At 32.7% G+C, this 27,410-nt stretch overlaps 1 protein-coding gene across 1 annotated transcript in view; it reads left to right on the top strand.

Annotated features, from left to right (window-relative positions):
• Positions 1-26,879, top strand: part of LOC139099979 (otoferlin-like) — a 36,352-nt gene extending 9,473 nt beyond the window's left edge. The window contains exons 4-20 of the mRNA XM_070652536.1: positions 4,126-4,184; positions 5,463-5,646; positions 8,102-8,344; positions 8,548-8,630; positions 9,177-9,319; positions 9,390-9,783; positions 9,856-9,918; positions 11,640-11,724; positions 20,577-20,733; positions 20,800-21,572; positions 22,352-22,851; positions 22,918-23,271; positions 23,352-23,814; positions 23,882-24,416; positions 24,474-25,331; positions 25,394-26,407; positions 26,470-26,879. Of these exons, the coding sequence (XP_070508637.1) occupies positions 4,126-4,184; positions 5,463-5,646; positions 8,102-8,344; positions 8,548-8,630; positions 9,177-9,319; positions 9,390-9,783; positions 9,856-9,918; positions 11,640-11,724; positions 20,577-20,733; positions 20,800-21,572; positions 22,352-22,851; positions 22,918-23,271; positions 23,352-23,814; positions 23,882-24,416; positions 24,474-25,331; positions 25,394-26,407; positions 26,470-26,650 (6,089 nt within the window). The 3' untranslated portion in view covers positions 26,651-26,879. The remainder of the gene's footprint in view (positions 1-4,125; positions 4,185-5,462; positions 5,647-8,101; positions 8,345-8,547; positions 8,631-9,176; positions 9,320-9,389; positions 9,784-9,855; positions 9,919-11,639; positions 11,725-20,576; positions 20,734-20,799; positions 21,573-22,351; positions 22,852-22,917; positions 23,272-23,351; positions 23,815-23,881; positions 24,417-24,473; positions 25,332-25,393; positions 26,408-26,469) is intronic.
• The last annotated feature ends 531 nt before the right edge of the window (positions 26,880-27,410 follow it).

Here is a 27,410-nt window from a genome sequence, read left to right as displayed (position 1 = left end):
GCTTGAACGGTCCAGTTTTATGAGCTGAAGGCACTGCGATTATCAAGCGATTATTAATCTGCTGTACCACACTGTTTAGATCTACAATTTATAGTGGGATCCAAAACACTTGCAAGCTCTGCGCATTGCAAATACACGAGTACGTCATAAGACCTGATGTATTTTGTGTTACTTCGTTTGCGTTGCTCGGGTTAACATAAATTATGAAAATCCTTCTTCAGACTCTTGGAATGCATCATATGAAATATTTAAATTTTTCATACATACTTTATACAAAGTGATTAAGAGACATCCTGGAGAGATCTTACATTTCTATACTTACTTACTTACTTACTTCGATGGCTGTACGGATCAACAGTGATCAATGGTCTCCCTCAGATGTCGTCTAAAGCTGGTTCAAGCTGGTTCTACAGTTTTATGCTCAATATTATTCTAGGAACAAATTATTCAATTTTCTAGGATTTTCTTCAAAAAGATCCCAAAATTCCTTCTAAATGTTTGCGATGCCAACAAAAACTCACCCCACATCCCCTTCTTCCTGTCATAAAATTTCTGGTTACGCCTCTAGCATTATTCAATAACGGTTCTTCAACATGAAAGGCGTAATTTTTTTCCAGTCTTCCATTTCCCAATTCGAATGGGATTGCTATTCAAGTGCACATTAAAGGCTTACAATAACAATGTGTATGAAACTAGTATAGAATGATCGTATTATGCAAAGTAATCCCTATACGTAAAAATGTAAAAACATCTAGCACCTCGTCATCAATCTACATGATAAGCACTTGGTAATAGTTCTTGAAATGTACATTCGAAAACCATCATTCAACTATTGAGCTTATTACAGCTCAACCCAAAAAATGTATATACATTTAGATGCCCATTTTATGTCCAAAGTTAAAGAAAACTTTTTTCTTTTGGGTTAACAAAGTTTGAAGCATTTATCGGAGCTGTCTGTATTACTAATTTATTTAAGGATACAAAAATCATTTCATAAGATTCAATAATAAAATTTCGTGAGTGGAAAAATAAAATTTCGTTCACTAATAAATTGATTGCGTGTGCATTTAATTCTTCATCTTAAAGAACAACAGTCTGAATGTGTTTTTACATCACATGAGATTAGGGTATCTGAGAAGATGTGATTGGAACCGTTCACTGCTTTGTATATATCGAGGTTAGGACAATTCATTTATTACTCCGATCGACACATATTGAAATGTTGCTACCAGAGTGTGGCTTTCTCAAAGAAAACCGTTAATTTTTTCAGAATATTCAAATCTTTTTTGACCGTTACTTTTATTTTTCTTCATAACGAAAATTTGTATTTTAAAATAAGTTGAGTTCGAAATGTTCGAATTTTTCGACAATCTAATGTCAAAAAACTCGAATTTGAGACGGCCACACTCTGGGTGCTACCATGGCGACGAGATGGTATTACCAACTTAGAACCAAGTGACAGACACTTGACGAAAACAACCAATTTTGCATTGTGGCCACTTGATTCTAAGTATACTGCCGCCTCGTCGCTGTGGTGGCAACATTTCAATATGTGCCGATCGTATAGATTACAGAATAACTTGGGGTAAAGAATCCTGAGCGACAAAAATGAAGAAGCCTTTGCCATGGAGCTTTTAAGGTTCCAGAATACCTCTACTATTCACACCAAATAGAATCCACCTTTTTTGGCAGTCAAATGGACGGCAAATTGAACCTTAAAAGCTCCGTGTCAAAGCCTTATTTATCCATGTCACTCGGGAATATCCTCTGAACATAATAAGTGACCAGCCTCGTTTTGCGTTCTTTAAAAACAGCAATCTTACTTCAAAAAGTGCTGGTCATGCGGTATTCAGGAAACCGCTACAAAACAACCCCAAATAAGATGCTCGCGTGATAAAAATGGATTACCAAAGTGTACGAGACTGGTAATATAAACATTGTAGTGGCTCATACATGAGGTTATGAAACTTTTTTACTGAGCACATATCCGTACATAAATGTTGTGTTGAAATGACAACTGACAATGCTTTTTATAAAGTCTGATGTTCGTTCATGGAAAAAGAGAAGGATATAATAATTACTTTCGCTTTTTTAACGCTTAAAATAATTGTAACGAAGGCAATAAACTAGAAAAACTGTGTGGAAAGTCAGGCTTTAATTTGTTTCTTGCTGCTTTTTTGAGCAGTAAAACTTTTTTTTGTTGTAATAAAGTTCTTTAATTACCTAAATTTCGTAAATGACTGAATTTTTATTCAGCTGATGAATTTTTAATCAATAAATTCATAGTAAACATAGTTCAGGCATTAAATGAGGTATTCGAATATTCCGTGAAACTTAAATTGAACAAGTTGAATGATTATTAAAAATTCAGGATGTTTTTGAGACTTTGTAAACATCCATTTTGGAGTTTGATTTAATTAATGAGGAATGGATTCCAAAAATGGTGTCTGGCAGAGTAAAATTTGGGGTATCGAGCTATATGTGCGGGAATTTGCCAGTGCGACAGTAAAACCTCTGTGATCGAGTAGTTAGGCAACAGATCGGATATCTGAATCCCTCTTTTGTTACTATATGGGTTCGATTCCCATCACAGACTGATTTCTCAATCTATTGACCCTGACCATTTATGGTCAATTTGCGTGACGCTAAAATTTTTTGGAAATGCTTGTGAATGCGGTTTCGGTCGAGGCTTACCATCAAGTTGTCCCATGAAAAATAAAAGGTTGTGCCCCCACCGCTGGTCTAGAGTGCTGTCGAAAATAAAAGGATTTCGCACAATACTCACAAATTTCCACTGAATTTCCTAAAAAGGCTCATTTAACTGATCTCGTCTAATTCCTCCTTACTTTCGAATGAAAAAGTTTTCCTCACAAACTTCATTAAAATCTCCTTAAAAGTGTTTTATTGATTTTCAAACAAAATCCCGCTTTTTGAATACAAATTTAACATGAAACTTGAAGCACAAAATTTAGTGAAGAATTCAAGAGGATTTGAAGATCTTAAAAAACTTTTTGTTGAGAGACATCACTTGAAAATTCCTTTATTAGAAACACGTCCATTTTCTCAAACACTTCGATATTTCCTTTGAGACATTTTTGAGAGAGAGAGAAAATTTGATAACAAATCTTGCGTAACAAATATGTCAAGATTGTGATTGTTGTCTGGCACATTTTGCTGCGAGTTATTTGTCTTTTAACAAAATATCTCAATCTGAAGTTTATGAAAAAGTTTTCAATTTCAATATTTTACCAAGTATTACTGAAGCTTTTAACTTTTCAACACAGTGTATTTAAGTTTTATGAGCTGGATTTATAGTCATAAAAATCTGATGTTAAACCCTGTGTGTTGAAAGTTATTAAAGCTTTTACAGCACACACTAAAGTGTGGTATGCTTCTCAACACAACAACATAATTATTTTCAGCAGATTTTTGTATGAAGTGAGGCTAATAGCTTCACTTTGAATGACTGGCACGGTGATTGGGTGAGTTGTGAGATCTCAGCAATTAGTCATTGTAGAGAGCTTGGATTTAAAGCGTTAGATCGGTTCTAATGACTTACTAGTTTTGCGATTGGTTTAGAAGCTTTAAATCATGACTAAATGCTTTAATTAATGAATCTTTAGTTTTCAATACAAAAAACACATGTTTCAAATTTTGAAATTTTTTTGCCATTAATTTTTAAATAAAATTTGACCGTTATTTTTGATACAATTTTTAACTCAATTGCTGATTGCTGAAAAAAGCGCTTAAGTCCCTCCAACAATAATATGAAGTCATTCACATTCTTTTTATAATTACAATGTACAATTACATAAAAATGTTACTTAAGCTATATACACGTTATTAAAAGAAATTCAGCACAAAAGTATAATAATGAAAATATTTTTACAATACATCCTTTTCCACCAAAATGATTCTGATTGCATTAAAGGGATTTCATTGAAATTTGTGGAAAGTCTTAAAGACGAGATGGAAAAGTTTATGAAAAGATAATTTTCTTTATTTGACGGCGCTACAGAGAAAACTTCCTTTTTGATCCTTTTTTCCTTTTATTCCTTCCTTTGAAGTGATTTATTGATTACTTTTTTATATCTAAACAACTCTCATTTCCGGTATTTCTTTTAGGAGTTGCTCACACAACAATTGAATCAAATGGATCATCCGATACGTTTGAAGTCAATCAGGTGAATCATCTTTCTGTTTATACCGATTTATTTGAATAAAGATAATATTACGCAAAACAATACAACACAATATGGATTGATGTCAAGTTATATGTTAATGTCAAAAATGTCGAAAAGTAACTGCGGGCTATATTTTTTGCCATTTTTACATATGTGTTATGCTTCAATAATATTTAAATGTAAATAAACCCGAACAGCACAATTTTTTGTAGGGCAACGGTATGTCGCTATATTAGCGGTAAGACACGAAGTTGCCCTGACAGCATCATGGTGCCACTCGGGAAAAGATTATACTATCATAGACAGATTTCTATTTAGTTCTGCTTTAATGTATACAGCCTATGTAGGTCAACCTAGTCCAGAGAATTGATAACGAACACAAAAACATAAAAGTAAACCCGAGAATCCCATTTTAGTCCCTAGGGCATCACATCATTACAGTTTTCACGACAATACGCAAAATAGTCCTTATGCCACCTTCAAGGCTGTTTTAGGATCATTTTTACGGCAGAAAATGAAATTTACCACATCGTACTGTTTGTGATTGTTTTTTATTTCAGTTGGATTATCTGAAATATTCAGCATAGTACAAGTTTACATAGTAGAACTATAAAATTTTACTACAAAACTCTTCATTGAAAAAGTCCAACAAAATTCTTTAAATCATCTTCTGCCGCCTTTATATAAATAAAAAAAGTTGGCGTTTGACATCAACCTTGCTGTCATTTACTTTTTTTTTTCAATTTAGATAAGATGAAGAAAAGCATACAACTTAAGAAAATGAATATTTCAAAAAGTTTGAATTCAATCTATCTCCTATGACATTTCGAGATATTTTTTAAGACCCAAAAACTTCAAAGAGGATAAATGTTAACAAACTTTATCTCAATTTCCTTTATAAACATCACTTTAAGACAGTTCATACAGGTATGTGTGGATATTAAAGCTTTAAAAATTCAAATTCACGCTCCTCTCAAATTCATTTCACACGAGAGAAATTCCGTGAATGAAAGATGAAGAACAAAAAAAATTTCAACGGTTCCTCACAAAACGATGTAACAGAATATTATTTCTGTAGAAATCCTGTCTTATCATAAATTCATAAAAGCAGTGAAAGCAGAAAAATAATCATTATGTCGACTTTCTCATCCATTAAGAAAATTAGAATTAACGACACTGCTGTTTAAGGATGAACAAGATTCTCAAATAAAGGAAGAAATGGATGTTAAGAATAAACTAGTTAATTAAATGAAAATTATACTTTTTATATTTATTTAGAGCTTCATATGGCCTTTGGCACGACCTACAACACCGGAGGAAACAATCACAATTGAGCTTCGACAACAAACAACCAAATTATTATTTAAGAGCGGCACGAGTTCATCATCATCATCAGGCTCATCACGTGGCACGATATCTAGTAGCTCAAAAGTCATAGGTCAATACGTTATGCTTGTGCAAGGTGAGTTGATTCTTTGAAATATTGTCAACAAGTCTTACGTATCATCAGGGGCGTAATCAGGGAGGATGGGTTGAATTAAAGCTTCTCCTAAGGGTTTTTGGAACTAAAATCTCAATCCATCTCCACTATATCCAAAAATAAATCAGTGTACGCCACTGAATATCATATAACATGGATTATCGTACATAAGAGTGCGTGAGATGTAAGCCTTTTACTTTGGCAAGATTAACACCGCTCTATGTTACTGTCTCGCGGCACTCGTAGCATTTAAATTTTCATTATGATGAGTAGATTAATGTGTCGTGACTCTCAAGAAGTAAAAAAATTATTTTCTTATTAAATTATTCTCCATCAATTTTGAATGAGCTTTTTATTTAAAAAAAGCTTTTGAAAAAGCTTCAAGTAATGTGTGGAAATGTTTACGATCAAAAATAAAGTTTTTTTTATGAATATTACATGAAAAGGTTTGTAAGAGAGCAGACATAAAAATTATGCTATAACGATAAGCATAATGTAGTAGTTAAAATCTGTTTTACTGTTAACAATATTTAATATTTACATCCTTATGCCTACACAGTGATGTATGCATAAAAATTTAATAAAATCATAAGCATTAATGCTGCCTAAATTTTTCTTTTTATTTTGTTCAAACAAATTTCATTTAATTTATTTTATCGACCACATTCTATTAACTTTATTTACTCAGTCATAATGCATTCAATCACATTTTATACCAATATGTTTTGGACATTAAAAAACTTTTCGGTCCGTACGAAATTTTACATCCAAATTGAAAAGGTTTGTTTTCAGTACCAAAGGCCATGTTTTATTAATTTTCATAATTAAAAGAAGTTTTTGAGAATTGAGGTGGTTCCTTTAGCTTACTACTCCGAGCGACAACACAAATGATGAAGGCTCCGACGCAGAGTTTTAAAGGCTCTGCTAAATTTTTTTTAATAACACTAAATGAAACCAGCCTTCGTTTGGTGGCCATATAACTGCGGAGCCTTCAAAACTCCGTGGAACAACATTCTTCATTTGAGTCACTAAGGTACGGCCATATAAGCAGGAGGGAATGCAATTACAATAAGTTGTATCACACCCTTTAGACTTACAGTTTATAGTGGGAACTGAACCACTTACAAGCTTTACACATTGCAGAGACACAAGTAAGTCTTACTAGAATACGTAGCACCCAGTTACAATTCGTGTGCGTAAGATTTCGTACAGAAACTCATCTAGATACTAGTATATCCTTGTATATCTAGCAGTAAAGACACATTATGTGTCCAAGCCTTCAAAACTGTGCCAAACACAAGAACCGAGATCCGTAAATAGAACGATGAAATGGAAAAAGAGCTTCGAAAATTAGACATGACCGACGGCTGAATTCAGGATCTTTGGCACTTAAACCCAACGATCTACCATATTGGCCACTGATGCTATTTCACCATCTCTTGTTTAGGCATAATTTTACTGAGAGAACATCCCAGGATGTTGTCCAAATCATTGAAAGTTGATTGAAAGCTTTAAAAAGGTTTCAAATTTCTCAATAAAAAAATATTGATACTTTTTTACATAAACTCGTTACAATTAGGAATGAAAATAAGCAAATGATGGATCTGTTTACACAATAGAATTACAGAAAAATAGCTAAAAGGAATCACAAAAAATTACATAGCAAAAAACTCTAAAAATAATCAATTTTTTCTCTGTTGTTGTTTACCATCACTTTTTACATTTCCTGCTCATGACTTTTATCAAACACAACTTGAATGCATTATTCCTTTCCGTCTGATTCGAAATTGGATTTGCTGTTTTGCTGTTTTTCTTCGATTTCATTTTTCACCTTTAAAGTTCTCAATGGTCTGCAATGAATTGAGTACATATGACTGATAAAAAAAGGATTGTGGAGATAAAAGTCCTTTATTGCTCCCTATTGTGATAAAAAGAGAATGTTGAGTGACTAAATATTGTGATAAAGAAAAGAACAAAGCAGCATTCAGCAAATTGAATTCTTTGTGTGGTCACTATGGATAAAAAAGGTATAATGTAAAAGAGCAGTTGTTCTTTTAGGCATTTTGAAAAAACATTTCTGTATGAAAACAAATATGGTTATAAATAAGGATGTAGGGTGGTTGTTATGAAAGTCCCGAGCAACACAAATGAAGAAGGCAGCCTTATGGACGCCAAACTGAGGCTTCTTCGATTTGGAACTATTAGAAGAATCTAAGAGGAGCATATGAAGTTCCCGTGGCAAAGCCTTGTTCATTTGTGTCGCTCGGGAGTGGAATCATCTCAGTTATATGAAAATCAAATATTTTCATTAGGAATTTCATCCTGAAAGACCAAAAGGTCATTTTGAATGCGGCTTAATTCATAATATTTAATAAACCTTTAAATACACAACATCCATATTTTATGGTTCTTTACATTCCATGTCATTTATGTGTAGGATTAATGAGAGAAGGCAGATTAAATATTGAAGACCATTTAGTTGACATAAACAATCGACCTATACCTGCATCGGTAAACTTTGAAGTACGTTATTCATCACCCGAAAGTACAGAAGGAACTTTTGATTCATCAGCTGTCTCAAAGTTTGTACATCAGGCAGAGCAAAGTATTGATGATGAACAGCAAATGCTGTTGGATATTGAACAAAATATTGCAAATCTCGAGAGAACGTTGAATCAAGGTAGGAAGTCGATAGAAGTTGATTATTGATAAAGTTATCTCTCATGGAATATTTGATGTGATAATGTTTTATTGCTTAATTCCAAACTCATGTTACCATATAAATATGGATATAAACTACATAAGCACAGCCCATGACATAAAGTTTTTGATTACTACGATATGAAAATAAACATCTATTTGTTTCCCTTTTTCAATTCACAGATGTGGAACATAAAAAGCAAAACATATTCCAAAGAGCGTTAGCAGGTGATAAAAATCATCAAAGTAATAGCAATAAACTGAAGGTAAATACATGTCACTAAAGTAGCGTTTTCCCCAATGACACTTCTCAACTCTTATTCACCTCGATGAATATTAAAATCAGATAATGTCATCAGATCTTGTCATTAGATGTCATGACTAAATGGATATGCTTAACAGACAGTGAGCATATTCAACTAAATGAGCATGCTCACTAAATTGAGAATATTCATGAGCATGCTCAATACTGTGAGTCTACTCATGAGGATGCTCAATATTGAAGCATGCTCCTTGTCGGTTCAGCTACAAGAATCATCATAAATCAAAAATATCAATTTCAATTTGCCAACATTTGACAAACAATTGTCATCATCATTTTAATGATGTTTTTCCTGTATAAATATCCGTATTTAATACGTAAAAATTTAAAACATTCTTGTAAAGTAAACCCAAACAGATTCATATCATAACCTTTTAACCCCTTCTAACCGCACGAAACAGAGAAAAGTTCATAATAATAAATAAGACAAACTTTATGGTGCTTAATTAATTTTTAACATTTTTGTATCCTTAAATCCTGATCTTATCAGAAATCACAGAGTCATGACGCTGGGAATAGTGGAAATATAGCGGATAAACGCGTAACATTGCGAGCGGTACGAAATTTTATGAAAATTGGACGCTCGAGACATTCTTCAAAGGAACGTGACAGTAGTACCGAGGATGAAGGGCGGTAAGTGGAAATAATGAGAGAGATTATTTTATAGCTACATTTCATTTCCTCTTATTCACAACAAAAATAGGTCACTAATTGCTGATTCCGATGATGCAGGTGCGAATGTTGGTGGCAGAAAAAGTAGTACGACAATACAATATGATAATATATCACAAACTGGTAGTGCTCAGTCGATATTATCAAGTGATAATGACAATGATAATGATGACAATACGGAAAATGACGCAAATAGAACCGAACAAGATCAACAAGATGCACCATCGCAGGATGCAAAACAGAAAGTTAAAATGCACAAGTTTAATGATCACTTGAAGTCACAAGACTTTCAAGTTTGTGTAACAATAATTGAAGCACGACAACTACCAGGTCTTAATATGGATCCAGTTGTATGCATTCAAGTTGGTGACCAGAAGAAATATACGAGCGTAAAAGAGAGCACAAATTGTCCTTATTACAATGAGGTAAATCAACATCATTTGAAATATGCATGTTCTCGATGTCATACAAATACTTCTTCAATCATCTTTCCACAGTATTTTGTTTTTGACTTTCACATGCCCCCCGTTATGCTGTTTGACAAAATCATTACATTGTCGGTGAGTTCAACATAATTTACTTCTTACTGTACTTTTTCTATAAACATTTTCAGACATTCTCATTTCACATAAGAAATGCATCTACACAAAAAATGGGAACTTTGTTCTCCATCTCTTACTTATTCAATCAGATCATAAATCACTGAAAGAAGTATGTTGCTATTATTATGTATAAGGAAAAGATTTTTATATTTTTTCAATTTTCTCATCGTGGATACTGATCTATATGCTCTCATTTTCTTCAAATTCATACCACAATCTTATAATAGTAGCATGTGTATCATGATAAGAAACCCCACATAGCATAAGATTATGAATTTATTCAAAAATTATGACGAGAAAATAAAATCCATTTCCAAAAGCTACTCTATGAAAAATTCAGTAGCATCATAAAAATGGGGAGCAGAACAATAGCAGATATAGTAGACTGAATTATTAAGAAGACTGCGAATGAAAAATGAACTATAGCAGTGGTGGGTAGCACGGCATACTAGTGTGTGCTAGGCAAAGGCACTGCCTAGCTATATGCATGCCTTGGTACAGACAAAACTTGTTGCCCAGGCAAAGGCAATGTCTGTGATAGATTTTTGTCTTTTATAGCAAATCTATAGGTGACAACTCTGGTGTATAAACTCATTGGTGATACCTAGCACCTGTTTTTAAAAGGAAAATCTAGGTGTAGGCAATTTTAAGTCAAAGGCAAAGACAAAAGAACATACATGTTCAAAGGCAAACCTTTGGCAGATCGTAGGCAAAATCTGATCAAAGGCTTTGTGTCAACACTGTATACATAAGAGAAAAGCCATAAATCACCCCATGTGGACAAAAATACTATAATTAATTTGAAGCAAGTCAGTGTTCAGTTTATGACTAGTTAAAGAGTATTTTCGTCCACTTTTCGTCCACATGCACCGCACATTGCACAGTACGCTTGTGGTTCACCACCAAGAGGTGTCGTCAGGGACGTAGCCAGGTGAGGCTTTAGTGGCTCGAGCCCCTAACTTCGAGCTCACCTTTTTAAAATTTCTGACTACGTCCCTGGGTGTCGTGGCATAATAAAGGTTGTCAACCACTGAAAAAGACTAAATAGATTTCCAGTTAGATTCATATCCTATCTGCTAACTTTTCTTGTACTTACTTACTAACTTCGCTTGCCTTACAGATCAATTCAGATTACTACCTGTTAATCTTTCATGTATATACATATGTATCCCCTAAATTTATAAATTAAGCATAGTTTTTCCTAATAATTGAGATAATTATCAACATTATGCATACAACCTATATAGGTTAAATGAATGACGCTGACAAAATTCCATTGAGAATTTGAGTCTTATCCCTCATAAAACATGCATAATTCATTTAACTGGAAAATAACATTTTTGATGGCTCGAAAATTGTGTTCATCCTCAGAAACTAGAAAATATAAAGAGAGGGACAAGAAAATGCCGATAAAATATCGATTGCGTTTCATTCAAAGTTTAATGCTAGATAGCTTAAACCGCTCAATCATGATGAGTTTATGTGATATGAACATGCTTTTATGGTGTTATGTGGAATATGGATAAAAAAGGTTAAATTGTGATTAATTATTATATAATTTGATGATGTTAAATTGAATGACATGCGCTACTATTATGAGAAATCAATATACATATTTACTGACATTAGACACATTATTAAAGTGGTTAATTAATTCACTCAATTGACAATTTTTATAGGTAATACATTCAAGAAGATTTATGAGATCAGGCACTGTTGTTGGATCATTTAAGATCGATTTGAAAACTGTCTATGATGCACCTGGTATTTGATTAATTTTCTTTATTCCAATTAACGTATATCTATATATATAATTTATTGCCTGTTTGTGCATATATATACAGAATGTGTGATTGATTTGAAATTGTCACTTTATGGCAAGGCTTTATGACTATTTTTTTAAAGATACCAACCCCACTTTTATACCTCAGTGGCAATTTCAAAAATATAAAGTATAAAATCTTTGTGCTGTTTACAACTCAACCTATATTATTTTATTGTTGCTGTCTATCTCTCTTTATTTTATATCAAGCATGCCTGAATGCATTTATTTTATATTATATTGACAAAAGTATTATCATTATTCCATGATAAAATTGAATTTTTTCCATTTATCAGCTACAATGTTCTTCTTCTTTATTTTCTCCCCTCTCTTATTCCTTATCTCCTTTCAAAATATTTCCTATACAAATTCATTTCATGTTAAGGATGAGTGAAGAGGAAAAACTTTCGATTTCAAACGTCAAATATGTACATGAATAAATTTTTTTTCTTTGCGTTCGCATTTCATCAGCAAAATTGATAGAAAATGTCTTAATCCTCTCGATGCTCATTTTCGCTTATATATTTATTAATGCATATTGGATATCCCGAGTGGCACAAGTGAAAGAAGCTTCTAAATGGAGCTTTTGAAATTTTGCTAAAGCTCTTCTGTTGGATCATCAAATGGAAGCATGTCTGAGTGAACAAAAATATATTAGAACTAGTCATCAAATGGTCCAGAATTGGCAGGAGTTTGGGAGTCCAAAAGTCCAAAATTGGCCTCAAAAATGGAGTCCTCTAAACCAGTCCTAACAGTTCTCTGAGCCTGGCATTAACTTTCCATCAACTAGTTTTGACGTAGTTTTGTCCACACAGGTCCCTGTACTATCATCATGGCCTCCTTTAGCGGACCCTTAAAAGCTCCATGACGAACCCTTCCTTATTTGCGTCACTCGGTCGATGTTGATATGAATGGAAATGTAATTCTCTAAGATTAAAGATACAATAACATATAAGTTCATATACACAAACACTTTAATGATTATACAGATGCGATTGGAAGTTATGACGACAAAAATATTATACATTCATACATTTGATGACTGCTGCTTTAATAATAGTGTAAATATTTTTTTTGTTTTTACTTTCATTCTACTGTGGCATTCACAATCATTATACCATGATGTGAATGGTTTTCTCATTTCTGTTCCTTCATCCCTCCTCCCATCCTCTTTATTTGTCTCCTACTAAGTATAAATGTTTTACGATGAGAGATACAAACATGAACATAACACACTGTAACATCATTTTATAACATTTTTTGTCAAATTCATGCATGCTATAGACTTACAACAAACATACATACACATATAGCTATAGGAAATAAAAAGAGTAATAAAAATGAAAATCAGAAGGAAGCTGATAAGCGGTCGGAAAAGGATGAAATAGAATTTATTAACATTCCTTAATTAAGAAGCATTTTTAGCTTCTTCCTATAAGGTAATGTAAATGCGCATTATTGTTAGACATAGCAGATTCAAATTCCAAAATATTAAATCAGAGCAGAAATAGCTGTAAAATACCACAAGTCTTTTGCTGTTTTAAACTTATACAATATGCTTTGGAATGTATAATTGTGGCATAAATCTACAATATTTATCAGGAATTTGTGAAATGGGGCGTGCTTAGGCTTAAAAATTACATTTTTCATTGTCTCCTGGATCATAAAATTTTTTATTTATTCTATGGACCTTGCAGCATTCCAAAAAATCACTCAATTAAGATTTTATATACAGGAAGATTGGAGATAGAGTCGACATTAAAACTGATGACCAAATGAAAAGTTATAGCAATTTCATACTGACTGTTTACCTCCGTTATGTCAACTTTGAAGCTTCATAAATTTATTAAGTTTTATATTTAGTAAGAGTGACAATTTAGACACATATATGTACGTGTAGTCGGAATAGATGAGAGTTATAAATCCTCATTTGAAGAGTATATGCTCGATTGGGAATAGGACAGTTCTTTTAATAGACATAATATCCCATCCACATGCTGAACTTTTGATGACTGTTCAAATCGAAAGATTTAAAGATTTCATTTTGTGGTTTCAACAAATTATAATGAAGTTATCCAGAAGTTGACTAGAAATTTTGTCACAGAACTATTGTTATTTTATTTAAGCTTGGATTTTGAGGTCATTAAACATTCAACGAGTGTCACAATCTCTGTAGTATCATACAAAGTAAATATGTTGAATATTTTATCATGTGATTATATTATTAAATAAAATCAAAGCATATTTATGTAATTATCGCATCATGTTTGTGTAAACCACAATGTTGCAAGTCGGTCAATCGATCGAAAGTCAGGTCAACATGATTCTGGCGTGTAGAAGGATTTCAATTAGGGTTCGGAGGAAAAAACCACATGCCTGCAGTTTTTGAATTTTAGATGTGAAGGCTTGCTGCTTCTGGCTGTACGCAAGGTGTCCCTTATAGTTCATCCAAGGCTGCACGCTACCACTTGAGATCGAGTTTTTGATCGATTAACCGATTTGTCCTGTTCAGGAGAGGAAATCAGCTTCCTTAAACCCCTTCAACACATCTGTAGAATTCTTCATATACTCCTATATCCTACATCGATACATTTTATAGTAAACTAAAGCTTAATATTCTAAAGCGTAGTTATAAAAAAATTAAAATATCAAAGTTTAGACAAAAAATCCTTTTGAAAAAGTAATTTTTAATGAATATTCATGATATAAATTAGAAAAAAAGGGAGGAATGAAAATGTTAAGCATTTATGAGAAAATGGAGAAAATCTCATTAAGTTTAAATGAAAGCAATAAGCATCTTAAGGTGAACGAGAAATTGATACGGAAGTTTAAAGCAAAATTGTGAATTAAACGAAATGAATAATTGGGGTGATCAGACTTATTTTAAATATATTGAGGATTTAGGGCTCAATCTCGGAATTAGAATTTGAGTCATTGGATTGATCTTATGATCATATTCCGGGATTGAGAACTGTACACAGAACGTTTTTGAACGTCGACTAAGCTTAAGGAATAAGAAGTCATGTCTGAAAAACAAGATAGCCAGTCTATGCATGACTGGCGGAATCAAATATTGAAAGCAAATCCATCGCAAACATTAATACGATTTTCACATCATTCTTTTTGAGTCTGTGAAAAATTTCATTGAATTTCGAATGAATATATCCAAATATGATCCAATAAATACGTTGGCTTTTTGAAACATCAAACAGCACTTTAGTGGAACAGAATTATTGATATTATATATCAGACATCGAAAGCATTTAAAGCAATAACTTTTGTATTCTGTTGAATGTTCGCTTTGCACACAATGAATAAAAAATGTTAACACGTGCAAAAATTTATGTGTGTCCAGAGAGGATAAACTGCCTATAAAAATGTTTGGATAAAGTTGTGAAAAAGTTCATAAAAATGAGGAAGCATTCAAATGTCTTTCAATCACGAAATTATTACTTTTTTTATAGTTCAAGCGTGTGCCACAAAGAAGACAAACAAAGGATATAGTTTGAAACTATTCAGCTCATTTTCATTAAACTATTAGATAATTAAGACTAGAAAGTTATCATGCATATTAAACACATTTCAAAATTTAAATGAAATTTCATGTAGGTAGGTAGTTTGAAATACCTAAGACTTTTTAGCAGATTATTGAAATTAATTTATTCTCAATTAACATTCGAAAGTAAATGATTATGAACAATATTGAGCACATATTGAGATGTTGCCACCTCAACTAAGAGATACAGGTAGTCATTTGGTAAATTTTCTTCAGATTCTTTCGAATTATGCCATTGGATTATAATTGTTTATAGCTCATACAAAATCCCTCCGACTGTCGATGCAAGTTTGGGAATACCGGAATACACACGGAGGAGAAATGACCGAAAATCCTGGTTTAGTTTGACTTGAATCTGGATAGCAGAGTTGCGACCACAAGTACCTGTCACAGGTAGAGGTGACAGGTCCTGTCAAAAGATGACCTGTCACAGGTCGTTACCTGTCGACAGGTAGAGAAATTTGGTCTGTCACAGGCGCGACCTGATGGTCTGTCAGGGTGAACGGTTTCTGTTGACCTGTCACAGATTGCAACTCTGCTGGATAGCAATCGCATTTCACAAAACGACAGTCTTTTGGGTCTAATTATGCTCGTTGCCTCGTCACCGTAGCGGCTCGGGGAAGTATATTGAGCAGTAACCCTAACAGACCCACCTGAATGTGCGAACAGTTGATGCGGACGTTGATTCGAAGAAATTTGAATCATATTTCGAATGTTTTTTCGGAAAAAATCCGCCATCTTGAAAAACATCAAAACTTTTAAAATTTTTAGTTTTTCATGATTTTTAGCTTGAATGTTTCATTTAAATCAAGATAACCAATTTAATTATGTTCATTGAAGCTTTTTCAATCATTTAATCGAAGTTTAAAGCTAAACTTATCAGCTTAAAGTTAGTTTTTTTCAAAAAGTATTCCAAATTTTTGATTTTGTTTTCATTGTTTGTTTACAAACATTCTAAGAAAACAATGAAAAACTAAAATGTCTTTAATTCACTTTTCTTCATTATTAAAGACTTTTTCTTTAATTTTTTACAATTATTTAGTTTAGTTTAAGCATAATTTTGCTTTAAAATCAATAATTAAAGGCTAATTTAGAGTTTTTTCGTTTATATTATTAACGTTCATTTCAAATTTAAACTTGTTTCCGAAAATAAGGACCATTCGAAATTGAAATTCCGAAAATAAGAACTCGTTCGCACATTACAGAGACCCACCTTAAATGACCACGCTCATGAGCATACTCAGTCGGTATAATTGTTCATGTGGAGTTTATAGAACATACTCATGAGCATGCTCCTTGTCTCCTCGGAAAATGATAAATATTTACTATAACATAATTGAAATATTTTCACCCCTTTTGAAATGTATGTAGGACGTCATAGAATACAAACTCAAAATATTAAAATAAAAGTGTCAATTTTCTGCATGAAAAACTACATCCACCTGCTTTATGATCTCCCTAGTGACAAGGAGGGGCCATAAAAATTTCATTTGAGATTTGAATTGCAGGCTTAATTAAAACACATTTGTTAAAATTTATGTATGTTTTGGATATTTCGACAATTAACAACATTTATATTGGTAATTCCATTAAAGCTTTTAAATTTCATGCCTTTGTCTATGCGTTGAATGTTTTTAACAAATAAAATTTAGAATAATCAATAAATTAAATCACTCTATATACAGTACATGTTATGTTAAAGGTGGCAAAAGGAATTCTTATTCCTTTTTTTACATTTGAGCAATTCCTCACTTGAGCACACACAAAAAAATGCAAATATTTGAGTTAACATTTGAAGGTATGAGGCAACATGAAATGATAAATGGGTAAACCCCCAAGACACATATTTTCCTGCCAAATCAAGTTCATGTATGAGAAAAATGTGCTTTAAGCATGCTGTACTTATACTTTTTGTTGAAATGCAGAAAGCAGAATTTATTTTAATTAAAATTTATGACTTTTGAGGAGATTGGATTCAATTAGTAGAGCATTTATACATGTTGCATCTCTTAACATCAAAGATACATTTCTTATGATAAAATATACAGTCGGTGGTACCTTCGCGTGAAATTGCGACTCTTGAGATGTTAAGCATAAATGATTACGATGTAAAGAAGGGAAAAAAATGTAAATGAACGAAGACCGCACAAAAGAATAAAAAGAAGGGAAGAGAAATTAAGGAACATAGATCCTAAATTTTAGACAAGAATGCTCTTTAGTAGTAGATTACAATGGTTCCATTTTCTATACTTCAAGGAAACATTATCAACATCATTTTTATAAATGAGATTCTTTACTTTATATCCCCAAATGTAATTTATTCATGGTAAAGCATGATGTCTATAAAAGGTACGCAAAATATAAGGATAACAAATTATATCACAAACTTTGATGTCAACTTATTGTCAGAGATATAGGATGACAGAATTATGAGTGTTTTAAAACTCATTTTTTTACACTCTTATCGTATGCAAAAAATTCCTATAAAGAGTAGCTTGCACTCAACAGAAAGTGCTTTTACATGAAGCCACACATGAGATGTAGAAAAAGTTCACAGGAACATATAACATTTTTAAGCATTTTACGTGATGACTCTTGGAATATCATGCTAACTACCTCCCTATTTTAATTTATATATTTCAAACTAGAACAAGAACCCCATTAAGCATGATGGGATGAAAATTAATTAAGCGGTTATGAGAGCTTCTATTGAGGTTTTTATACTAACTACTTGGCCATACAGATAAATTGTAAATTAAGGCATCCTAAATCTGGCACAATGACATCCCTTACAAGATGCCTAAAGTTAATTCCATTTTTGGCTTTCGTCTGCCAATTAATAAAACCAAGTTCAATACTGTCTCTAATATCATCCTCCTTCCAAGAATTGTTTTGTCGTCCACATAACATTGTCGGATTCCTGTCGGATTTAAAGACCATCCTTAACGGATCTTCTATTTGCCTTATGTTGCTTTCTTTGTACAAGTTGATTTCGGATATGGTCTATTGTAAACCTTATTTTCCCTAGTCTAATTGTGTGGTTGACCACAATAAGGTATAGACTTGACATTTGGTCAGCTATGGAGTCAGAATTGGGCTTCCCCATTCCCCCTAACAGAGCTTCTGTAGATCTTCTAATAACTTGTTCAATTCATAAAAGCATATGACTTCTTTTATAATGGAAGGAACATTTTGGTTTCTGTGATTTTTATAAATAAGAAGCATAGCTTTGAGCTGAATGACAGCAGGAACAATGAACTAAATTATATAATTAAAATTTTTATGAACCATAAACTCTTAAAAGGTGTATGTAACGTAATGGATTATCCTTGCTATATGAAGCGAGTAAGAAAATTTGAAACTTTTCATTATTGCTAAAGTATGTCAAAGATTCTTCGGATACCATTTATCGTTTGTCTTAAGCTGATAGTTACAAAAGTTTTAAATGCAGTTTTAGAATATTTCAATAAAAGTTCTGTAAAGTTTTAATTTTCCAAATTTTCCTCGATTCTGTTTTAATTTTATTATACCTTTAAGAGCCCCAAGCCACATAGCTGAAGATGGATTTGCCAGGGATCTGTTAAGGCTTAGTTACTTACTTCACTGGCTCTACAGATTATCTGTGTTCCATGGCCTCTTTCAATTGATATCTAAAAGTGGATCTATTGCTGGATGGTCTTTACCAATTGCCTAAGTTCTACACTGAATCTATCGACAGCCCTTCCAAAAAGGTGCCTCAAGACACCTCTTTTCCTCTACAAAATCAGACTTAAAAACTTTTTTAACGGGAGCTTCACTTAGTCTCCTAACAATGGTTTCATTAAACTTCTGTCATTAACAGAAAATGGATCATAGCATGCTTTGAAAGTCATAAACAAACTCAAAAACACTAAAAAATAAGAATTTATATTCAATTTGTGATATCAACAACTTGGAAACATCCATGCGAAAGATTTTAAAGAGCGACACAACTTGACAACATTATAAAGGATTGAATATTATATTTCAATGATTATCGATGAGACGTGTATCATTAAAAATATTTCACACACGAATTTGGGTGGTGTAAATTGCGTAAAATATAAATTTTTATTATTATTGTCATACAAATTCATTTAATTAAGTTTATTTCATTATTTTTCATTTCAAGTTTTTTGTGAAACTAATTTTCATTCAATATTAATCATTTAATGTCTCTTTCTTTCTCTCTATTCTCTCTTTTCTCTACACTATGTATACATATGTTGAATTTATGTTTTACATATTTCATTTGACACAACAACAATAACAACAACAAATGTCCCATTAAATCAATTGAAACCATCTGCATTTTTCATACCGTACCATAAATTTATGGATGTGTTGTGCTGTTTTACTGCAACTCGCTTTTGATGGCTATCATCATTCAAAATAATAAAATAATTGAAAATATTACAATTACACTCGCACCTACCTAACAATTAAATAATTACCTACATATGTTGGTTGATGGATATACATTCATGTAATAAAATTCTAAAGATCTTACACAGAAACAAGTACAAAACAAATAAGTTAATTGGATCATTTAAGTTAGATGTGGCTACAATTTGGTATCAGAAAGGTAATGGATGGTGATTGCTAACGTTTGTAGTTTATTTCTTAATGTGGCATGTGATAATGTTAAATTATACTTTTTAATGATTATCTGTATTGATATTGTTACGTGCTGTGAGTTATTCCGTTTCAATATATTTGGGGCTGTTCACATATTATGTCAATCCCTTCTCCTTGAGGTAATAATTACATTTAAACAATAGTAAATTACATTTAAATCCCGATACTCAGCATCGCAATGGTCTATTTGGTTAGGAAGTCGGGCAGTCGACTCAAAGGTCCTGGGTTCTAGAATTCCCATGGAGAGTCTAGTTGAATTTGAGTGCTTTTTCGCAGTTCTTCTCACATCAATTCGGTTTGTGTGATTCGAGACAGACAAATTGTCGCTAAGTACATTGTTTTACCCTGGCTCATGTAGCGTACATAGTTGGTTAAAGCGAAACGTCCATTGATACAATAGAAAATCTAAAAATTCCATTGATGATTTCTGAAAAAAGTTCGTTTATTCAGTGACGTAATATGTGAACGGTCCCTTATACTATTTTATTGGTTTGAAATTATTTCGTATGCATGAAAGATCTGATTGCATTAAGGAAGTTTAATTTACGTTTAATTTCATTTCATTTATTTTTTTTCATACAGATCATTTATTTTTTCACAAATGGGCATTACTCACTGATCCCGATGACTTTTTAAGTGGACCGAAAGGATATTTAAAATGTGATGTCGGAATAATTGGCAAAGGTGATACAGTTAAAGTTCCACCGAGAAGTGAAAAGGATCCAGATGATATTGAAGCGTAAATATAAGTTTCTAGCCAATTGAGCACAGTCAATTCATTATTATTATCTTCTAATTCACTTAGAAATCTTCTTCTACCGGATGGTGTACCAATCGAAAGACAACGAGCGAAATTTACCGTAAAGATTTATCGTGCTGATGGTTTACCACGAATGAACTCTTCTATTGTTGCTAATGTGAAGCGTGCCTTTACAGGCGAAACCAAAGATTTAGTTGATCCATATGTTCAAGTCTCATTTGCTGGATTAATGGGTAAAACATCAGTTAAGAAGGCATCGTATGCACCAGTGTGGAATGAGGCCATAATCTTTACTGAAATGTTTCCACCACTCTGTCAAAGAATCAAAATACAATTACGTGATGCTGATCCAATGAAACCTTCAATCATCGGAACACATTACATTGATTTAAAACAAATATCCAATGACGGTGAAAAAGGATTCTTACCAACATATGGACCATCATTTATACATCTTTATGGATCGACGCGTGACTACAGCTTACTAGATACAAATTCAACATTAAATACTGGTCTCGGTGAGGGTGTGAGTTATAGAGCACGATTATTGATTGCCATACGAACTGAAATAACTGACAACGCTGACATTACGACCGATAAAAATGTTGAAGTTGAACCAACATATCCAATACAGGAATCATCGTACTGTAAAAATGAGGAATATTTTCTTTTTTCTACAATTTTTGAGGCTTCAATGTTAGATAAGAAAACATCAGAAAAATCAACTCATTTTGAATTGAGCATTGGAAATTGGGGAAATTCTCTAGACGGTCACAACGAATCACAATCAAATCATTATGATGATGAGGAGGAACTAGGTAGGTGTTACGTTATAAAATCCCAAAAGTATAACAATTTACAGCTTTTTTATTTCAAACAAATTCGTCCCAATAGAATTTACGACATTTTTACATTTCTTAATTAAGATGTTTCCAAGATATATAGTAACTGAAGCAAGAAAAGAGCACTTAAAAACCATTGAGTTGAATTATTAATCAAACTTTTTTTCCTTCTGGCAAAATTATTGCAAATTACTCTTTTTAATTCAAATGATTTTCATTTGAATACATTTAGCAAGATCTGCTTTCGAATGAATTCTACATTAATTTGCCCATTGATAATGCTATAGGATGAATAAGCAGGTTTTCTTATTATTCTCTCGAATTTCCTATAATTTATCATCATAAATGCCATCTTATTTGTGATTTTTCTCTGAAAATTCTATATTTTTCTAGCTAGTCCAGTGTTGTCCAACCTGCGTACCAAGGGACACAGTTGTGCCGCCATCATTTTCTTGAAATGTCATCATTTTTCTCTAGAAATTTTATGTTTTTCTTGCTAGTTCAGTGTTGTCCAAACTGCGTGCCGCGGCACCTATCGTGACTCCAAACTTTTTTGGAAATGATAGCATGCCATAAGCGGTTTCTGTCATGATTTACCACCAAGGTGCCCCGTTGCAACCAAGTTTGGACAGCACTGTGCTGTTCCATTGAATCTTTCAACACCTACTCAGTTCCTTTAAAAATATCATGTTTTCCCGAGTGATCACACAAAGTTTATTATTAAAACCATAAAATTTTATTTCTTAAAATGACAGAATCTATCGACGTGTCATCATTTTCAAGTACGACGAGTACTTGTAAGCCAATTTCACATGATAAATATCATTACTACCTTCCCTACTGGGATTATAAACCAGCAATGAATGTTCGATGTATATTCCCGGATCTTAGAAGAAGAATGTATAACAGTAATATGATAGCAAAGCTGACAGAAAAGATAGAAATTGGTCTTACTGAAACTACACATTTAATAGAGCAGGAAGATTGTAAGGCTGAAGTGAGATTGCGGAGTTGTCTAGAAGAGCTTTCTGCTGACTGTAATAACTTTCTACAAATTACAAAAACAACACAAACTGGTCCCGGAACTGGAAAAACAAAATTGGATAAAGAACGACTAAAGTTATGTCAACGAGAAATTGAAACCATTGGTAATATGGCGCGTAACCTCAAGGCATTAGTGACGAGAAGCTCGCTCAAAGAACGATATAAAACCGCACAAACATATTTACAAAAACTTCGCTTTCTCATTGAAGATGTAAGAGATGATTTACATTCTTTTCATTCCTTAAATTCTCCATTACATTCCGTTTTTTGTTAATAGCCTCAACATGCACTTCCTGACGTATTCATTTGGGTTATTGCTAATGGTAAACGAATAGCATATCATCGAATGAATGCACGAGACTTAATTTATTCTACAACGGATGAGGAAACGGGCATTTATTGTGGGAAGATGCAGACTGTATTCTTTAAATTACCTGGAAAACATTCAACTGGTCCTGCTGGGTGGCAAATACAGGCTAAATTAACTCTATATGCATGGCTTGGTGCTGTAAAACATAAAAAGTTTTTCTTTAGTGGACTTCCAAGGGGATTTGAATTGTCGCAAGATCTAAGAAATGCCGAACGCCCAAGAGCACTAGCACCAACAAATATCCATTACTTGGAGAAACATGTAAATAATTGAAAAACATTTCCTTCCTTTTTCTTGTAAATTCATCTTCTCAATTCTCATTGGACATCTTTTTTTGATAGACTTTCCAACTTAGAGCACATATTTATCAAGCTCGGTCACTAATTGGTTCTGATGCTAGCGGATTAAGTGATCCATATGCTATGGTATTCATCACAGAGTTTTGCAAATCAACACAAGTTATTGAAGAAACTTTAAGTCCAACATGGGATGAACTTTTAGTGTTTGAAGATGTATTGGTATATTCAGCAAAAGATGAAATACAACGTGATCCGCCGACTGTCGTAATTGAAATTTATGACCAGGACAAAGTAGGTAAATCAGAATTTATAGGAAGAGCAATAGCGAGACCAAAAGTAAAGCTAAAAGAAAATGCTTACAAGACTCCAACATTAGAATGGTTTGAGATATTTCGCGGTACAGATAATGCGGGTGAATTATTGGCTGCCTTTGAAATGTTAGAAATCGGATCATCGGATCTGCCAGCATTAACGGAACCAAAATATATACCATCAGATGGAAAGAGTATGATGAAATTTCATAAAATTATAAAGCAATTTATCTTAATAAATTATTTAATATACAATTACAGATAATCAACAGCGTCCTATTATATTTCCGGTTCCAAGAGATGTTCGACCTCATCTTGCTCGTTTTCGAATAGAAGTATTATTCTGGGGCCTTCGAGATTTAAAACGAGTTCATTTTATGAGTGTTGATAAGCCACGTATTGATGTCGAATGTTCTGGAAATATATTAAGTTCAAGTATCATTCAAAATGCTAAAAAGAATCCAAATTTTGCGAATATGCTTAAATTTTTCGATTTGGAATTACCGGTTGAGGAAACATATGCTCCACCAATAACTATACGATGTGTAGATTGTCGTTCATTTGGTCGATATACATTAGTAGGCACACATCAGATAACATCCATTCATAAATATATGCATCGGCCAGCGCCTAGGGATTCAATAGCAAAACAAAATGGTCATATTATATTATCATCAGATAAAACATCAAATATGCAGGAAGACCATCTCATTTTGAATGCTGATGGAACAAAAATACATAAAAATTCGTCATGTGATAATCTAACCTTATACGGAGCAGTGTGCGTTGGGAAAGTGTAAGTATTACTATACAAATATTTGTAGCTCTTATGGATTAATTCATACCTTTACAGCGTGAAAAAGAGTACATCGAAAAAGAAGCAGCTTCATCAGTTGTCCGAAGATTCAGTTGATCAAGAAGATGATGATGATGAGACAAAAGATTGGTGGACTAAATATTTTATCTCTTATGAAAAGCTTATTGAAGCTACAAAGGGTACAAATCAGCGTGTACTTGACTCGTATTGTACGTCGCCTACAGGTACAGATACGGAAAGTAAAAAGAAATTTACATTAATTAGTAAATCAAAAATTGTTCAAAAAATAAGTCCAAAACATTCGGCACCGCAAAAAGACGAGAATAAGAATATCGCTACATGTGATATTTATATTAATGAGCTGGAGGCACAAACGGAATACAATTATTTTAAGGAATGGCTTTTATCATTTCCTTTATATCGTGGTAAGAAAACAGGCGATAGTACTGAGGATGAAAGTAGAATTGTCGGATACTTTAAAGGATCGATAAAAGTATACAGACTTCCAGTAGATAAAACAATGGAGCCCGCGTTTGCTCCATCCTTACCGCTCAATGATCCAATACACGTTCTAGTTAGAGTCTATATTGTAAAGGCAACAGATCTTCATCCAATGGATTTAAATGGAAAAGCTGATCCTTATGTTATACTGCAACTTGGTAGTAAAAAAATTTCAGATAAAGAGAACTACGTGAGTAAGCAGTTAAATCCTGTATTTGGTAAATGCTTTGAAATCGAATGCTGCTTTCCACAAGATTCAATGCTAACTGTACAGATATTCGACTGGGATTTGGTGGGATCCGATGACTTGATAGGAGAAACAAGAATTGATTTAGAAAATCGATTTTATAGTAAGCATCGAGCAACATGTGGTTTAGCTAGAAAGTATGAAGAGTAAGTTTATAAAGCATATATTCTCAAATAGACTGCCTTTAATGATTTTTCATTTGTTTTAGCTCTGGATACAACCAATGGAGAGATCCAATGAAACCAACTCAAATATTGTTAAAGCTTTGTAAGGATAACAAGCTGGAAAATCCTCATTATTTCCAAGACAGAGTTATAATTGGACGTTACTGTATGACATTCACAAAAGAGGAAGTAATAGCATGGAATAGTCCAACAACATGCAAATATCGAGATGAACATTTGGCACTGGCTGTACTTCATCGATGGGATGAAATTCCAAGAGTTGGATGTAAAATTGTTCCTGAGCACATCGAAGCACGTCCTTTATATAATCCAGATAAGCCTGGAATTGAGCAAGGAAAAATTGAATTATGGGTAGATATGTTTCCAATGGATATGCCGTTACCTGGGCCACCTGTTGATATATCTCCTCGTAAGCCGAAATCTTATGAATTACGTATTATTGTATGGAACACAGACGATGTCGTTTTGGAAGATGATGCGTTCTTTAGTGGCGAGAAAATGTCAGATATATATGTAAAAGGATGGTTAAAAGGACCACAAGATGTGCAGTCAACAGATATTCATTACCGTTCCTTAACCGGAGAAGGAAATTTCAATTGGCGCTTCATATTTCCATTTGAGTATCTTGCAGCTGAAGAGAGGATTGTACTTTCAAGAAAAGAATCGCTATTTAGTTGGGACGAAACGGAAGTGAAGATTCCGGCAAGACTGGAGCTACAAGTTTGGGATGCAGATCATTTTTCAGCCGATGACTTTTTGGGTGCAATATCATTAAACCTTACACGTTTTCCACGCGGTGCAAAATCATCAAAATTATGTACATTGGATATGCTCAAAACAGACAACGTTCCGATGATTAATATATTCAAACAGAAACGTGTACGAGGATGGTGGCCATTTTTCATAAAAAAGGAAAATGATGAAATGGAATTAACGGGAAAGGTAGAAGCTGAATTTCAATTACTGACAAAAGAAGAAGCTGAGAAGAATCCAGCTGGTTATGGCAGAAATGAACCGGATGGACTTGAAAAGCCAAAGTAATTAAAAATAACCTTGCATGTAGCTTCAAATTTAATATTAATTTCCAATTTCATTTCAGTCGTCCTGATGCCTCGTTCATGTGGTTCCTAAACCCACTCAAGTCTATACGTTACATCATATGGCACAATTATAAGTGGAAGATTCTCAAAGGACTCGTGTTTCTCTGCATAACTTTTATGATACTACTTTTCTTTTATTCCATACCCGGCTATACGGTTAAGAAACTTCTTGGTGCATAAAGAACTTAAAAAAAACTTTTTAAAAAACACGCTTTTAAAAAGACTAAAAAACTTATAAGAAAAATGTCCTAAAAAGTAGGAAATAAAAAAAATCACGCTTCTTAAATAAAACATAAAAATAATAAAAAAAAATTTGAAATTAAGAAAAGAAGCTAAAATATTTTTCCAAAATATTCTTGTGTAGTACAAGAACACTATGACTTAAAAGCGTGGGGCGTTCGAAAGAAGAAGTTAGTGTTAAAACCATAGTAATTTCGCCCCACGCTTTTAAGTCATAGTGTTCTTGTACTACACAAGAATATTTTGGAAAAATATTTTAGCTTCTTTTCTTAATTTCAAATTTTTTTTTTTATTTTTATGTTTTATTTAAGAAGCGTGATTTTTTTTTATTTCCTACTTTTTAGGACATTTTTCTTATAAGTTTTTTAGTCTTTTTTAAAAGCGTGTTTTTTAAAAAGTTTTTTTTAACGTTTTTTTTTTTATTTACTCCTTTTTAGGACATTTTTCTTTTAAGTTTTTTAGTCTTTTTTAAAAGCGTGTTTTTTAAAAAGTTTTTTTTAACGTTTTTTTTTATTTACTACTTTTTAGGACATTTTTCTTTTAAGTTTTTTAGTCTTTTTTAAAAGCGTGTTTTTTAAAAAGTTTTTTTTAACGTTTTTTTTTATTTACTACTTTTTAGTCTTGTTAATCCAAGGAAAATTTTTATTAAACTATTTTTCTACAATCAACAGAAATGTACAGTTTTCAAGCGAGTTGGAAA

Source organism: Chironomus tepperi, unplaced genomic scaffold (assembly GCF_022539635.2).
Source record: "Chironomus tepperi strain 1889 unplaced genomic scaffold, CSIRO-AGI_Ctep_v1 contig_48, whole genome shotgun sequence".
NCBI lineage: Eukaryota > Metazoa > Arthropoda > Insecta > Diptera > Chironomidae > Chironomus > Chironomus tepperi.
The sequence above is the reverse complement of the archived record's forward strand: the minus strand, read 5'-3'. Positions and strand labels throughout refer to the sequence as shown.